This window comes from Cryptomeria japonica, chromosome 11, assembly GCF_030272615.1.
Source record: "Cryptomeria japonica chromosome 11, Sugi_1.0, whole genome shotgun sequence".
In the NCBI taxonomy this organism is placed as follows: Eukaryota; Viridiplantae; Streptophyta; class Pinopsida; order Cupressales; family Cupressaceae; genus Cryptomeria; species Cryptomeria japonica.
Window position 1 is genome coordinate 300,154,573 of NC_081415.1, and position 17,975 is coordinate 300,172,547.

The window sequence follows — 17,975 nt, forward strand, 5'->3', positions numbered from 1 at the left end:
AACTCTGCTTTTGCCAATGAGATAATTACACTGAATTGGACACGTCCTTTATTGAGTATAGACCAATGATATTCGAGGTTAGGTATTTGAAACAATATTTGATGAAGCCCCATGTGTCACTTGCTCCACCTTGAGATGAATCAAGTTCAATGCATCTGGACATCCTGATTTGGCACAACTTGAGTGGGTTGATGATGACTATGATGCCACCTCTATTTCATCATCACAAAGTGTTTGAGATTGGGACACATCTCTTGATGCTCAACATTTCCAATTTGCTCAACATGATTAAGGTGGTAGGACATATTCCCAAATTGTATCATCTTTGTGATCAAGTCCTCTAACTTTGATTAACTCTTTTGAAACTATTTGCTTCCTTGATCACGTTTTACCTTTCCTTCTTCATGTTTGGAAATATTATCCTTTTGATGCATTCCATCCTAGTGATGCTTATGGTGTTCTTGAACACTTTGACTTTATCCAAACAACCCTTGGTTTGAAAATGTGAAACACGCCCTTGATTTGGGGAAGTATCTCATGTATATGTGGTGTATTTTTATGTGTAGTCTCTTCTTGTGAAACAATCCTCATTTGGGAATCTACCTCTTATGCTAATAATATCCTTGTATTTCCAAAGGAAATTTAAGGTGATTGCAAAATTTCCCTTGATCTTTATTTGAATATTTTGATATTATAAGCTCCTTGCGCTAAAGACCTTGAACTTGTAGAGAAACCCTTAGGTAGTAGCTGCATCCTTGAAGTTGTAGTGTTTGATTCCTTGTCTTGATATCTTGATGTTTATTTTGCACGCAGTTGAATCCTTCATCACGAATGTCTTGAATCCCTGAGGTTGTGATGTAATAAAGCACATCTCCTTTTGTAATCTTGTGAAATCTTCTTCTTTGAGTCGCTTCCTTGTATCCTTGTACCCGCTGATGAAATCTTCCTCCTTGCATAAAAACTTGATGTTGACGCACTCAACTCATTGGGTTGAGGTGTTCGTTGTTAGCAATGAAGTCCTCATAGCCTTATCGAAAGAAAAAAACACATTTTGAATGGAATGCAAAACAAATAATGTGTCACAATTAATGAAAATCAATTTCATTGCTCAAGTCTGAATGTTTCCTTGGTGCAAATTTATTTGTTAAATTTGAATTTGATTTGTAATTAAATAGCGCACCTTTCCTTTTTCTTTATAGGCATAGTAACAAAAAGTCGCACCCTTTTGTCTTCCTAACCAACCGACTTTGCACATAAAACATTTTGTATATGTTTATTTAAAATTCGTATTTGCTACACTTGTTAAGTCGACTTCTTTCTTCCTCTTGTGATTTTGCATTTAAATAATCATTAATCAAGGTGAAGCGCTCAATAAGTAATCCATGTTTTATTTGCCATTTAAGAGTGGAAATTCGACTAGGACAAGGAAGGAGCGGAAAATTGCTAGGTAGAAGGAAGATTTCCTCTTTCAAATTTAACCTTTTAATCATCCTTTCCAAGATTTGGAGTGGAAAAATGCACATGACAAGGAAGATTTCGTTTTAGCTCTTGAAAATTCATCACTATTTGGATTGGAAATTCGCACCTCACAAGGAAGAGTGGAAATTCGCACATCAGAAAGAAGGGGTGGAAATTTGCACTTGACAAGGAAGGGTGGAAAATCAACCTCTAGAAGGAAGAGTGGAAATTTGCACAAGACAAGGAAGTTTTTCCACTTCCATTGCTTTTAGAATGTCACTTTCTTTTTTCATCATTCAAACTAAACCAAGGGTGGAAAATTGACATGCACAAGGGTGGAAAATTGACCCCTACAAGGAAGAGTGGAAAATCACTACCTAGAAGGAAGATTTTGAATTTCTTGTTTTTTATCCTTCTTCGTTCCATTTCACTTGCATTGCCATCAATTTGCTTGGAGAGTGGAAAATTGACTCCTACAAGGAAGGAGTGGAAAAACACAAGGTAGAAGGAAGATTTTGATTTCCTTGTTTTTCATCCTATTTCTTTCCATTTCACTAACAATTGTTCACCTAGAGTGGAAAATTGACCTTTAGAAGGAAGATTTCACCTTCACTTCCTTTACTTCTTGATAATTCACTCAACTTCAAGGGTTGGAAAAATGACCCGTAGAAGGAAACGAGGAAGATAACTTTTTTTCACTCTCCATCCAACACTTGACCTCCAAGAGTGGAAATTCGATGGGTACAAGGAAATTCTCAATTTCGCACCATATTTTGCATTGTAAATTTCCCCCCCAAGGAAATTTCCAATGTCTCTTTCACTTAACATTCAATCTCCAAAGGGTGGAAATTCAACCCTTATAAGGAAACTTCCAATTTTCAATCACCTTGACCTCTTTCTTGACAACTTTGCAATATGACAATATTTGATTTTAAATAATGCTTTGCATCTTGACAACTTTACCTCAAGCTACACACCTCTTCCTCACTAGTAAAGGTTAATGACTAAAGAAACTACTGCCAAGCAAAGCAAACTAAACAAAACGACTACCTAAGACGTGAAAAGTGGGGGTCCTCATTTGCAATGGGGCGATGTGCGAAAACGTCACAATAGTCAGCCTCCATAATATTAAGTTTTATCTCCATAACTAAACTAATCTAGTTCGGCCTCCAAATAAATTGTTGTTATCCTTTTTATTACATTGTCTAGGGTTAGCTGATATAAAGACCTCAGCCTGATCTCATAAAGGCTATGATTAATTTCTGCTGACCCTAGTTTGGCGGGGCATGACACCATGTTCCTTGAAAATGCTTGATGAATATTTACTAGCGCACTTGGGTAGAGCTGGTTACTCTTGGTACCTGTTGACAGGTGTTTTATGACCACACCAATACAGAATAAAGTTTCCAAAGGACACTCTATCCTCTCTTGAGCAAAGTTCCCTTGTATGCTAAGATTGCAAAGATCATAGAGGCGACTCCAAGGTTCCTATTGCGAACATGCAAATTTTTGCTGGATATGAGCTCGTTTGGCTTGATGTGATATGCTGGTAACACAAAGGTACTTACTTTTGAATCGTTCTTTCACTTCTCAATGCTATGGCTGGCTGGAACTTCTTCATCGGATATAGCAATCTCGTGATGCTTCTTCTTCAAACGAACACAATTGAAACAAACTGAAATTAAAAGGGGAAAGGGTTAGAAGGATCTAAATCTACTCCTAAGGACAATGATATCAATGAATAGTGTTCCAATGGACGAATTCCAAATAAACCAAGTTCTGTTTTGCCAAGATCAACTACAACTCCACAAGAATTGGTGCAATCTTCCAAGGGTTATGCAAAGAATTTTTATATCACAATGAACACCATCATAACAAACAATGCACATCCAATGATTGAAGTTAAGCATCCATATAAAAGGCTCATGCTAACTTTACATTGCAACTTATAATCAATAAGATGCAAATAGTATGAGCCATGGAAATTCATCAAACACCATTACATTCTCCGTTGAAATCAAAGCACTTTATCTAACAATTGAGAAATTGGAAGAGCACCATGCAACAAGTTGAAATAAACATGAATCCACCATATCTTACAACAATATCTTCTCCTTCTCCTACGCTACTTCTACTCTAAGGAGCAAGAGCTCTTTGCTTCTAATGAGCTATCTATCTAATGAATTACAAATGAGAAGGCAAGGCCTTTTATAGAGATCCTCCCACAAATGAACGACCAAGATTGATTTAAAATCAAGGGCCAAGATTATAAATATCTTACAACAATATCTTCTCCTTCTCCTACGCTACTTCTACTCTAAGGAGCAAGAGCTCTTTGCTTCTAATGAGCTATCTATCTAATGAATTGCAAATGAGAAGGCAAGGCCTTTTATAGAGATCCTCCCACAAATGAATGACCAAGATTGATTTAAAATCAAGGGCCGAGATTATAAGATGCAAAACCCTAATTAGGGTTTGACCAAAAATGAACCCTTTGTGGTGCCAAGTAGTGGGTCTGGTAATAAATAAAGCATCACACCCACTTTGCATTATATGACCCATCATTCCAAGTAAGGCAGCCACTATGCATTAAATGAACTGCCATTCCATCAAGCTTTTAATGGATTCTCGCCCAAGATGGCATGCTCTCTACCCCTCTCCTTGGCGGTAAATGCATTGAATTTGGTCACAACAATTTGGAAACACATGATTGGTCGGAGAAGATGATGGGGCACCACCTCAACATGTTCGACGCCATGTGGACTCGGTGACTCATCATGAGGAATATTCCATTTTGCATCATTTTGTGATCAAGGTTCTAACTTTGATTAACTTTTCTGAAATAATCTTTCCTTGATCATTTTCTTCCTTCCATGTACTTGCTTGGGAATTCACCTTCTTGGAATATCTTTCCTTGTCGACGATTCTGTCATTCTTGAAGTCTTTCATACTTGAATTGGATCTCAGGAACTTTGAATGCTTTTCTTGAACGTCTGGAATTGGAATTCTTCCTCCTTGTTCTTTCCTAATTGGGATCTTGGACTTCTAGACGAAATTCAAGATAGTTGTAAATTCTTCTCATCTGTACTTGTTTGAATCTTTAGGTCTTTCAATTGGCATTCTCTGGAACTGAAATTCCTCCTCCATTAACTTCCTGAGATTGGATTTCTTCTTAAACTTGGATGTTATAAACTGGATTTGCTTATCTTGGACCTCCGTGACTCTTGATGTCCTGATGTTGTCTTTGGATTGGATAAATGAATTCTTTATATTTATCATTTTCTTACTTGTCAAGAATGCCATGTTTTGTCAAAATATCTCGTTAGGAACTTCAATTTTATGTCTCCAGTGCATTTGGATAGGTGGAAGGATTCTCCATGCCTTAGCCAATTTTACACGATTTCCAAGAATTCTGTCCTGAAGGAAGGAATTTTCAACACAGCCAAATTTTTCATGATTTCCAAGAATTCTATCTCGAAGGAAGGAATTTCCAATAGTTAGCCAATTTTTCATGATTTCCAAGATTTTTGTCCTGAAGGAAGGAATTTCCAACATAGTCAATTTTTCACTTTCTTGGAATTTTGCATACTTGGGTGCATTTTGGCCTTGAGGAAGGAATTTTGTTGAGGAAAAAATCCTCCATGGCATGGAATCCATTTTCTCAACTTGCCCTTGGGCGTAAATTTGCCATAGTGGAGGAATTTGTGAAAACTAGAAATTCCTCCTTGACCTTGTTTTGGTGCCATCCTCTTGTCCTGGAGTGCAAATCTAAGGGGGCGAAGGAATTTCCTTGGAGAGGAAAATTCCTCCCTAACTTGGTTTTGGCACCTTGGAGTCCTCCTTGAGTGCATTCTTGGGGTGTAGGAGGAATTTCCCCCTTGAGGAAAATGCCTCCATGACTTGATATTTGAGCTCTCCTTCTATCCTTGGGCGCAATTTGGAGGAGGTGGAGGAATTTCCTTGTAGAGGAAAATTCCTCCTTGTCTTTATTTTAGCACCCATCAACCTTCCACGAGCACCAATTTGAGGAGGTGGAGGAATTTTGAAGATTTTGGAAAATCCTCCATGCTAGGTGAAATGCGCCCACCTTCTTGTCTTGAATGCCATTTTTGGGTAGAGGAGGAATTCTTCCATGCCTTAGAATAGATTTTCATGCCGTTGCCACTTGAGAAAAGAATTCCAGACTTAGCCAAATTTGTGATTAATTGCCTGCTTTTTCAACTTTCTAGATTTGGACTTTGGATTTTCAGGAATGCTTTGCCATCAGTGTCCTGCGAATTGCTTGAGATAGACTTGCCAAAAATAGACCTACAAAAAATAGTAAGTTCTTCCAAACATCAAATTAGGGCAAACCGAGATAGGGTGACACTAAAAATAGACACTGCTAAAAATAGTAAGTTTGTTTAAACGCAAAATTAGGCCAATCTGGGATGTAGTGAAACTTACTAAAAATAGGAAGTGCTCAGAATTTGCTCAAATTTCACTTGTAGCTTTCTTGAAGGGTTTTGATTTCATTGCTATGTTCGGATTTCCCAAAACCCTAAGCTACTGACCTCAAATCTAAGTCTGAAGAGTAAAAACCCTAAAATAGACAAAATACGCTCTGGACTTGGCCACATTTACTCAAAACACTTGCAGACTTGACTAAAATTTGGCTCTTTCTCTTTCATTTCTTCATATAAATTTTCAGGGTTATCGTGACACTTAGCCAAATATCCATCATTCCATTCCTTTGCACGTGCATTCTTTGTTCTATCACTGCAATCTATTCCTTGGATGATGATATCATCCGCTCAATGATGTCCTCTTCTCAGCATTTGAAGTCCTGCTCCTTGCAATGTACCTGAAAAAGATAAGGAAATGTTGTGAAGTACAAGTATCAATCAAGTTCATTGTTAGCAAAATGCGAAGTTCAAAGAATAAAGCAATAAGCACAATGCATTACTCAATACAAAATCCTAATTCTCGACTTGATGACAATATTAAGATTGTATCCTGTCTAGGCCGTATATTCCTTAAGAATCCATTCCCTGCTTAGACATTTCATCACCTTCAAAGATCAAAATTCAGACCATCAAGACCTTATAACTCATTCCTTAGGGTCGGGAGACGACACAGACTTCAAAAGACTTGGTTTATTCAACAAAAAGAGGGGGTCCCCATTTGCAATGGGGTGATGTGTGAAAACGTCACAACAGCACCACTCAGTGCCTAGGTTGGATTTTGGTGTTTTGAATTATATTAGCTAATCTGTACTGCACGGGATCTAGGTCTTAGTATTTTGTTATTCACTTGCGTCAACTGGGTCCATCGCTCTATCTAGGCTAGGTTTCTAGCTCAGATCTGAATGTGGACTGAGTTGCTTTTGATTGCTGCACCTTGTTTACCCTGTGCAAACTCTAGAATTACTGCTTCCTTGATTCTGCATACTATTGGACAGATAATTGCTAGTCACCCCTTCCCAACAATAAATAGGGATTGGTGTTTGAGTTGGGTGGAATGATGGCTTCTCTGTAGGCTGTTAAGAAATCCCTCAGCAGTTCAGTCTCTTGATGATAGATCACCAGCAGTATGACAACCTTGCAAAATATTAAAATATTTGTTAAGCATAGTTGCAACCCTTGATGTAGGATTGCCTGACTGAAGTAGGCTTTTCATTCTACCTCAAATCTGCCAATGGTGGGGTTTCTGAAAAATAAATTAAGTGAATGATTCAATAATCGGATAATCTATTCAACAATATACAAACGTATATAAAGAGATTACAAGGACGATGTTCTAAATTAAGAACAAGTCGTTTAAAGTGAACTACTAAAAAGCTAAACACTAAATAAAGCTTAAAAGCTAATTAACTAAAAAGAAAAAGCTAAATGCTAAATAAAGCTTAAAAGCTAATTAACTAAAAAGCTAATTGCTAAATAAAGCTTAAAAGCTAATTACATAATAAAAAGCTAACTTAACAAGCTAAATAAGTCGACAACTTAAAATAGAAGATGACCACTAAAATAAAAGATGACCATTATAGAAGATATTAATATTATTTTAACACCCTCCCTAATGGTCATCGTACTCAATACCCTACAGAAAACACTGCAGGGGTTACGATCACAGATGCAAAGAACACTCTGCTGCTACGGAGACTCTCCTAGGATCTGCAGAATGTAAATGGCCAAGAGTACCAAAAGCCATCCAAGCGAATGTAGCCTTCACACACGAATTAGAGATCTGGCATACACGAATTACTGAATCCTGAAACAATGATTTTGAGGAAAAAATCAGCAAACCCTTTTGTAGAAGAGTACCAACTCCAAAACTGACTGCAAGATACCATGGTTGCAGATGTTCGCCCTAGCAGGTGTGACCCAAACTGACTGCAACAAAGCTCGATTTTTGAGGAGAAAAATCAATCAAAACCAGAGAACTTCGCGAATCACAAATCCCACGCGAACTTCGCGTATTATAGATGATTTTTGAGGAAAAATCGTAAAGACCAGCAAACAATTTTTGAAGAAAAAAATGTGAAAACCTAGAAATCCCACACAAGCTTTGCGGATGATAGATAATAATTTTTATGGAAAAAAATTTGAAACCTTGCGAACAATTTTTGAGGAAAAAAATGTGAAAACCAACCAAACAGGAAATCTGCTTATCACAAAGCATAGAAGGCTGACTCCTTCTCCCCAGAGCATAGTTGAACTACTTGCGACTCGGCTTGACTCGCCAAGCCCCTGGGAAAAAAACTCGAGAAAACTCGGGGAAAACTCGGGAAAAACTCAGAAAAACTCGGCGAAAAACTCAGCAACTTAAAAACATGCTTAAACTTAGTAAAAAATGCATTTTTTTTTGCAAAATTTAATGAGAAGATGCATCCAATGAGTCAATAAATGATAACACAAAAGAAATAAGGTGATTCTAGATATATTTAAATGCAAAGTGTCTACAAAATCGCATCCTCATGAGGAATGCTGATGGCTGGAAGCCTGGAAGCAAAATAGTAAATTACTAAATAGTTTTTGTAAAAACAAAAGTAAATACATCATTACAAATTACAATTACAACTTCCTCTTCCCAGCTCTAGCAAAAACTTGGGGAGAGGTAAAACTAGAGGGTCTAGACTGTCTAGTCATATAAGTCTGATGTGGGATTGGGCGTGACTGTGCCTCCTTGCTCGGTATGGCTGATTGAGACTTATCCTCCATCCTGGATGAAGCTATGTCTCCACCTGCTTCTGGCACTGGCAATGAATCCTCATCCTCATCCTCATCCTCCTCAATGTCATCCAGCCTGAAACCAAATACACCCCCATCCTCCATAGCCTGCCTCTCCAAATCAGTGATGTCAGTGTCGGAAAACAATGGAGGCTGCTCCTGTGATGTCCAATCACTGTAAGGATCTATATCATCCAAGTCAATTGGACCACCTTGTAGTTCCTCTACCTTCTTTACGCGCAATCGAAGATTATATTGCACATAGACAAGGTCATTGAGCCGTTTCTGCACTAACTTGCTCCTCTTCTTCGTGTGGATTGCTTCAAACAAGCTCCAATTGCTCTCACAATTGGATGAACTGCAAGGCTGACATAAGACTTTGAGGGCAAATTTCTTGAGATGTGGGATGTTTCCACCCCAATTTTGCCACCAAGCATCTGCAAAATAAATAAAATGGAAAAGTTAGAAAGCAAAGAGAAAAGAGAAAACATAATTTATCAATCATTTTAGTCTTTAGATCCCAAAATCCAAATGGCAAATGTTATACTTGGGGTTTGAGTGGTTCTTCCTCTCCTAGCCAGCTCTGAAGAGAATAGCTTACCCCTTCCTCCCTCATAATTTTGGAGCTCACTCACAATGAGGTCTCTCTCCTCAACATTAGGTACCATCCTCTCAATGCATGTACCGAGGCCCTCCATGACTTTTCCATTCGAATTTGAGTAAGAACCCCCAAACCTAAAACGAGGGTTGAGGAAGTACCCGCTGCATGAATAGGTTGGTGGAGCTGATTGTTCCACCTCCTATCAACAATTTCCCAAATGGGATCAAATTTGAGCCTATCCCCCTTGTAGTAATTTTTGATAGACTCCTTGGCCCTATCCATGGCCTCATAAAGATATCCCATTGGGGTTTTATCCCCATCCACCAAGCAAAGAACTCGAACCAAGGGCTTTGACACCTACAATTGAAAAATACAAATTACAAAAAGATTAAAATTTAAATAATGAAGTTACAAATTAGTAATGAGAGACTTGAATCAAGAATAACTAAAATTTAAAAATTAAAGTTTTAAAGTAACGACCTTCACAATCTTTGTAGCCCTTTGTGCAAATTGGCTGTCGAAGACTATGCATGCGACAACCTCTCCTTCAGGCTTCTTTGAATAAGGTGAGTTAAGCCATTCTCCACTCAAAAACATTTGTTTCAAAGAAGTCAATGCAACAAGAAGGCTTTGCAACGTCAAGAAAATCGTTGCAAACCTTGTGACACCAGCTCTCACCAAATCTTTCCCTTGGGTGTGCTGTCTCATCAAATGTAGGACCCAGGGGTGATTGTAAATATATTTGGTGATCCTCCTTGCATCTTCCACAACTGGAGTCACCCACTCAAGTTTTCCTATGTCCTCCAAGAGAAGGTCAAGGACATGTGCTGCACAAGGTGTCCAAAAAAGAGTGGGGTGCCTATCTTGGAGGATTCTTCCTGCAAAAGAAGAATTATTCTTAAGAAATATGCAACCAAGTAAAACAAAGCCACAACAAATGAAAATATTGCTAATGCCTAAAGGTGATAATTTAAAAGGATTCTACTTGCTGACACATATGCTAGTGCATTATCTATGATGATTTGCACCACATTCTCTACCCCCACCTCCATGACGACATGCTCCAACATTCCAACCAATGTTTCTGCATTTTTCACCTTGTTGGAGGCATCAACAGATTTCAAGAATACTACATTCTCCTTGCAAGCAACCAAAAAATTTGATGATGGTGCGGTTCTTGCCATCTGTCCACCCATGAGAAAGAATGGTGCAGCCATAATTTGCCCATTTAATTTTTTGATCCTCCATCACTTCTCTTGCCCTACCAACTGCCATCTGTGAGCAACCTGTAAGTGCAAAGTGAAATTAGGTCTTACTACATAATTTTGATTTAATAAACAAGAAATCTAAAAAATAATTAAAAATGAAATCAAGTGGACTATGTAGTAATTTACTAACCTCCCACTCAAATCCTTGCAAGAAGGGGCCTTGTACCCCTTTCCTGAAACTGTCATAGCAGTCACCAAATTCAGCCAATAAGCATTCTCCGCCACATTGAATGCAATGTTGTTGAAGTACCAAAAATCAGCTACTGCAATGTCAGTTTTCTCATATACCTCCTTATTCCATCCAGTGGCCTCTAATGATGGTTGTGCTCCAGGTGTGTTCCTGGGCACAAAATAATCATCTATGGACCCTGCTCGTGGTGATGGAAGTGGAACAGTGCCAGGTACTCTACTAGAGGAAGTAGAAGCAATGGGCGAGGTGATGGTGGGTTTGCGGATACGTGGGCCACGCCGAGAGCCCACTATGCCCTCAAGTGCTTCTTGTTCCTCTTCAAGGTCAACAGAAACACCTTGAGATTCAGCTATGGCTGATCTCATGGCTAGCTTTGCCCTCTCCCTTTGCAATTTCTTATCTTCCCCAGCTGCAAGTAGGGCATTCATTTGTCTTTTTATTTCTTCATTGGTCCCAGGGCATGCTCTAGCATCATGCCTATCTATTCCTGCAAGGTGGTATTTGAGGCGATTGATGCCCCCATGAAGTATTTTCTCACATTTTATGCATATAACTGACCCAGGATTGGGTCCCTCATAGGCATACCTCCATGCCCCATTTCTAGCACCTCTAGGACGGGTGCCTATATATCCAGATAGGCATGGATCTAGTGGCCATTGCTCCCTTGCCATGATTAATGCTTACTTAACCTACACATACAAAGTGAAAAAAAAATTTAACATTTTAGTTAAACAATTTAGCAAACTATCTACATTAGTTTAAATAAGTTCAAACATCATTCAAAGTTTTTTTTCAAAAAAAGTAGGGTTTGATTTTTTTTTGAAAACTAGATTCTTCAAAAAAATTGTGAAAATTCAACAAAACTTGTCAAATCTAGTGTTAAATATTGTGCAAATAACTTAGAAATGATTTAGATTACCTAAGAATAATTTCTAATCCATCTAAATGCAACAAAAAATAAACAAATTGTTTTAAAAAAGCATAGAAAAAAAATGCAAAAACTTACCTGGGAATCTGATTTTCCCTTCAAATCCACTTGGAATCACTCAAAAATCACTCCAAATCACCTTGCAACTCACTACAAGTCCACTTCCCCCTTCTCAGCCCAAAACACAATCAAAAAACAAAAAATGCATTATTGTTTTGCCGTTTTCGGCTAAGAGACCCAGGTGGCCGAATTTTTAACTCGGACTCGCTGAATTTTTGCCAAAAACTCGCCAAAAACTTGGCGAGTTTTTTGGTGAGTAGAAGTAGTAACTACTCGCCAGGCTCAAAAACTCGGCGAGTAGTACATCTATGCTCCAGAGTGCTCTGCAACATGAGCCTTCTCTTGTTCCTGAGACCCTCCTAGCCTAGATTGCATGGATGCCAACAATTTCTTGCAATCTTTCTTCATATGACCAAACTGGTGAGAGTAGTTACACTGTACACTTTTCTTTTTCGAAGACTGTGTATATTGACCTTGCCCCTTTTGCTGGAAGGACTGACCTTTACCCTTGTTCTTATCCAAAACTTCAGCTGTGAAGGCTTGTTCAGTGGACGAACTAGTGTTGCTTCCAAACTGCTGCTTCCATCGATCCTACTGTAGAAGCTTGTTGCAGAGATCAGGAAACTTCAGATCAACACTAGTAGATGAGATATTGAGAGTATCAATGAAGTGCTCGTAGGATCTGGGAAGGCTTTTCAACGTGATCACTACCATATCCTCTTCCACCATGGTTCGACCTATAGCTTCCAACTGGTCACAGATCTCCATGATCTTCGTGAGATGTACCTGGATAGATGACTTCTCATCCATCATGATAGAAAACAACATATTCTTCAGAAAGAAAGCTCGGCTCTTGTCGGACGTTTCATGAAGATTATTCAAGAGATCCCAGATCTCTTTTGCTGTTTTACCTGAAGGCACCTGTGGGAGTTGATCATCTGTGACAGAGAGTTTGATAAGCATGACGACCTCTCGATTCTTCACATCATGTTTGTCTTGATCATCCCTTGTTGTTGTAGGACGAGATTCCTTGCCCAAAACAAGCTGATCAAGGCAACGATACTCAAAGATCGATAACATGCGCTGTTTCCAGGTGTTGTAGTTGAGGCCGTTGAACTTCTGACTGTGTTCCAACATGATGTTGGTCAAAGATGCCATCACAGAAACTGAGGTTGAACGTGGTCAACCTAGTGAAGGCACAAAGAATGAGACAAAAGATTCTGATTAAAAATTAGAATAGAAGCAGCTGCTGAGAAAACTGAAACCCTATAGGAGAATTCTGGCACGAATTCCAAGGCACAAATTACGAGGTTTGGAAGAAACCCAGAAATGAATTTTTTTTTGCAAACTTAAAATAGCATAAACAGTGCCCAGAAAACAGCAAAATTCTCAATGTCCATAGAATTAGCAGAAATTGTGAACTGTTTTTAAATTCCAAGGCAAATTCGTTGGCACAAAATTTGAGGCACCCAAAAAATCTAAGACCAACCCAAAAAAGCTCGCGAAAAACCATCAAGAATCTGAAAACAGAATCTAGATCCGACGTCTCAAAAATTGAGGCACGGAAAATGATGCACTCAGAAAAATATGACGACGACCTAGTTGAGGTCTTGAAAAACCCACCAAGAATCTGCAACTAGAATAAAATTTCGACTTGAACCGAAGGGTCAAAAGTTAAAACCCTAGTCGAAAATTGTAGAAACCTTAGGAAAATTTTCAACCCGCAAAAAAAATCCGCCTAGGAAGAGAAAAAGAACCTGCTATTTTTAAAAAAAACAAAAAAACACAGCTCTAAAAAAAATCTTTTCAATAAAAACTTCGAAAATTTTTAATAACAAAAACTTTCGAAAATTTTAATTTCCATGCTCTGATACCATGAAAAATAAATTGAGTGACTGATTCAATAATCGGATAATCTATTCAACAACATACAAACGCATATAAAGAGATTACAAGGACGACGTTCTAAATTAAGAACAAGTCGTTTAAAGTGAACTACTAAAAAGCTAAACGCTAAATAAAGCTTAAAAGCTAATTAACTAAAAAGAAAAAGCTAAATGCTAAATAAAGCTTAAAAGCTAATTAACTAAAAAGCTAAATGCTAAATAAAGCTTAAAAGCTAATTACATAATAAAAAGCTAACTTAACAAGCTAAATAAGTCGACAACTTAAAATAGAAGATGACTATTATAGAAGATATTAATATTATTTTAACAGTTTCGTCATCACTAGTAGGTCACTGGAAAAAGCCAGTTACACAATAGGTTGATGGATAACGGATACCATAATTTGAAAACAGAACCTGCTGAAGTACCTTCCACAAAATGGGCCCATGGGACCTATCCCTGGTGCCTGAATTGAAAATTTGAATTTAAATTTTACATTAATATATTTTATATTTAATATCTATTATTTTTTATATTAACATATACTTATATGTGGTGTTTAAAAACACTTTTTTCTTTATTGAGTTTGTTGGACAAATCACGAGACCTGCACAAGGTGGAGTTGGAGCATAGTTGGTATAAAAGGCCAATTAGAAGGCCAATTAGAAGGCCAAACTGATAATCTTGTTTGGTGTTTTTGGTGGAGCTCAACCTGACATCTGAATAGCTACAATTGCTAAAGAGGCTTGAGATGGCCACATGACATTATATGAGTCAAAACTAAGAACTAGATACTTCATTTGCAATGTCAACTACATCGCTTGCAAATTCAAAGTGGTGAAAAAGTGGAGAATTTATTTAGAAGAGTAGCACAGATTGGGACATCACTGCAAGCATTAGGGGAATTGTTTTAGATGAATTGCTTACCCATGCTCTTGAGAGCATTAAACCCTATCTTTCTTGCACCTGTCACAAATCTAAATGTGGCTAGGGAAAATCCATCTTTTGAGTAGTTAGCGAATTTGCTTCAACAAGGAGTCAATTCAAGGTGAGATCTTAGACTTCTCAGACAATTAGGCCCTCATATCTTAGTAGAAGGGAAAGCAACCTGAATGTTAAGAGTGGTCCATTAGGTTCATCCAAATGCAAACAAGAAAACTCATCTACACAGAAGAAAAAGTATCTTTTGTGGGAAGAAGGGACACAATCTCCAAGAATACTGGTAAAATTCCTTTGTCAATAGTTAATCTGGTCAACAGAAGCCACCAAAACATTCTTAAAGGGACAAGAACAAGAATTTCTATCTGTAGAAAAAACACAATAAGAAACCCTACAATATTGTTTCCATAGGTGATTGTGATGAAGAAGATTTCTTGTATGCTGTAGAGACTCAGGCTTGTATTTTTAGCAATCTTGTATGTTATGTTGATTTTGGTGCATCTAGACACATGATGGGAGAACAAGAGTGGTTCTACAATCTCACCCTATCAACTTTATACGGACAAGTTTCCCTTGGTGATGATACATCCTATGAAGTGTAGGGCATTGGGGATATTTCATTACCACTCAAGACTCACTAATGTCAACTTACAAAGGTTCTATATGTTATAGGGCTGATGGAGAGCCACTTATTAGTAAGTCAATTGCTTGAGCACAACTTGAATGTTGAGTCTGACCACCACAATTGTGAGAAACTTTGTCTCATTCAAGAAGCTACTACCCTATAATAATTGAACAAAGTAGTGTCGTCTAATCCTGGATTATGGGAGAAAGCATGAGAAAACCTATCTTCTAAATAACAAGAAAACCTAAAAAAATGTCAATTTTGTTAAGTTCATTTTGAATTCAATTGTTGTAATTCATTTTTTAAATTAAAATTAGAGTTCCTCGAGATGCATTCCTGGGGAAAAACCTACATATTGTCGGATGGGGATGTCTTGGGCAAGGTGGGATGAGTACAAAATGTCTTCCCCTCTATTCCTTTGGGAACCACTCGAAAATGGGGTCATACATGGGATGCCCTTGCAGTGTAGGGGACATTCCTCTTTGTAGGTTGCATTTGGGGACTCCTTGCCATCTCTTGGTTTGCTTGGGGACATACAAGCATCCCTCAACCATCCTAGAGATGGTAAGGTGTCCTTGCTTCATTCAATACAAATTGTATTTTAGAAAATTGAAACCTTAAACTTAGTCTAAAAGTACGGCCCACCAAGGTCCCCAACTTCAGAAAAGCTATAGAAATGCTTCTCCACTTACATCTCAACTATCACACACAAGAAGCTGCAAGATGAAGAATAAAAAAAGGTGAATATGCCATGAAGGTGCTTGTGGCCACAAAGGCTTTCATTTGGGTTGTGTCAAATTACCCGTTCATACTTTGGGTTTACTGACTCAATCTCAATTCTGAGTAATGCTACTGTGATTATAGTCAAATGATTTAGAAAGTGAATATGATGACCTTGGTGAATATGCTTGGATCTCACACCTGTATAGTGACTTGACTCATTGTTTATGTAAATGATAAATTGCAAATTTTAAAAGATATTTTTTATAATTTATTTCAGGTATTAAATTTTTATTATTGTTTTAACCTATGCTCCCTTTCAATCCATGAAATTTGGGAAAAAACTTGTGATCCCTGTAACTCGTCTCCACGTTCCCCCCATCTTGGAGATTCTCTGGAGCACTAATTGAAATTTCCTTAACTCTGTTTGGTAGAGAGGAAAAAGAAAATAATAAATAAATAAAAATAGAGTCCAAGCCTCACTTGAATTGCCTTAGGCAAAATTATTGATTTGGTTCTGCTCTTGGATCTCCTATAGCATTAAGATTGCTTCCATATCACATCCGAACAATTTCTGTGATTAATCTTTGCTTGCTTGATTATCTCCACAATTTGTCATTGTCTTCATCTACATCATTTGAAGTAGAATGAATATTTTGTTAATGTTGATATTTCTCCATTTTCTATAAAAGGGAAGAAAGTCTAATCCCATTTCAACTGAGCTGAATATTTTAATTTTACTTTGCTGAATTATTCTAGTTTCTAATAATGTCTTTCTAGAAAATGATTTCATTCTTTAAAGAGCTTGAATATTGATCATATAAGGAGTTTGTTTTTGTTATTTACTAATTTGCAAAACATCTATTCGTCTAAGATTGATGTGTGTGATATTGTGTCTAGTGACTCGAGCGACTCAGATGATGATGGTGAAGATGATTCACAGGCTTGTGCTTGTGTGATTGTTTAGTTTGGGAACATGTACCTGATGTGGAAGTGACTCATTAATATGAGATGTGGTTGTGAAAGGGGACCAATAATAGGAACTATTATTGAATCTTCGTATTGAGAGAATTGCCTGGAGAGCTATCAGAGGTCCTGTTCTATTCTTCTTGTATAAGTAGCTTTTTCTAAATTTCTGACGGAATTGAAATTTAGTTTTGACGGCCGAAGTTGATATGCAACTTAAGTAGCCCGCTTATTTCCATGGCCTTGATTATATATGTACATAAATTGTGTATGCTTTGCTGCTGGGAACATTGGGATACTGAATGCTTAACCATTTGGAAAAATAGAAGCATACTAAATAATCGAGCTATATTGGCATTGATTCTTTTTATATTTGAAAAAGAATTATGTTAATAAATTATGGTATTTGGTCAGTTTTATTTTTGGTATATGTTGCCACTGCTTACACCTTTTTCTTCATCCCTTTGAAAATTAGTGCAGTTATTTTACTCTATGCTTCCATGGGTTGAATTTAACCTTGTGTTTTGATAGGAACTTAATTTAGTTTGAGAAAGTGGGGAATTTCTAATACTGGTCAACATTTCATATTCAATTTAACTTGATGCAACATAAGTCTGTTCTATCATGTTTGATAAAGTATCTCTTTGAATTTGCAGGATTCAGTCGAACATAGTCAATCTCAATCTAATGATACAAATCTCTGCCAACACATTCTTAGTGGCAGTTATTAACAAAATTCCAAGTAAACAGATAGAACTTTGATATGGAACAATTCTTGAACTTATTTATGGAGAATTAGTAGATTATAACTTAAAATAAAATATAAGAATACTATGGAAACTAACCAATTTTAATTTAGGAGCTTACCTGAAGTGATCTACATGTGCAAATTATCCCTTTCTTCGAGAATTAATCAGTAGGGAGTTCCTTTTTAGCATATGAAAGGCAGCTGATTGGGATAAACACCATCATATCTCACATTTATAGTTTTTTGGATTCCTGCCTTCTGGTATTAATCGTGTTAACTTTTCCCAGATGTACAAATTTATTATTGACATCTATCATTACCTATCAAGAAATGAAGGCGTGGTAGCATTATTTCTTGAACATCTATTTATTTACTGAC

At 37.3% G+C, this 17,975-nt stretch overlaps 1 protein-coding gene across 4 annotated transcripts in view; it reads left to right on the top strand.

Annotated features, from left to right (window-relative positions):
- The window catches only part of LOC131072141 (uncharacterized), a 32,466-nt gene extending 15,204 nt beyond the window's left edge, over positions 1-17,262 (top strand). For all 4 annotated transcript variants that reach the window (XM_058008215.2, XM_059213820.1, XM_058008223.2 and 1 more), the window contains one exon: positions 16,784-17,262. In XM_058008215.2, coding sequence (XP_057864198.2) covers positions 16,784-16,850 — 67 coding nt within the window. In that variant the 3' untranslated portion in view covers positions 16,851-17,262. The remainder of the gene's footprint in view (positions 1-16,783) is intronic.
- The last annotated feature ends 713 nt before the right edge of the window (positions 17,263-17,975 follow it).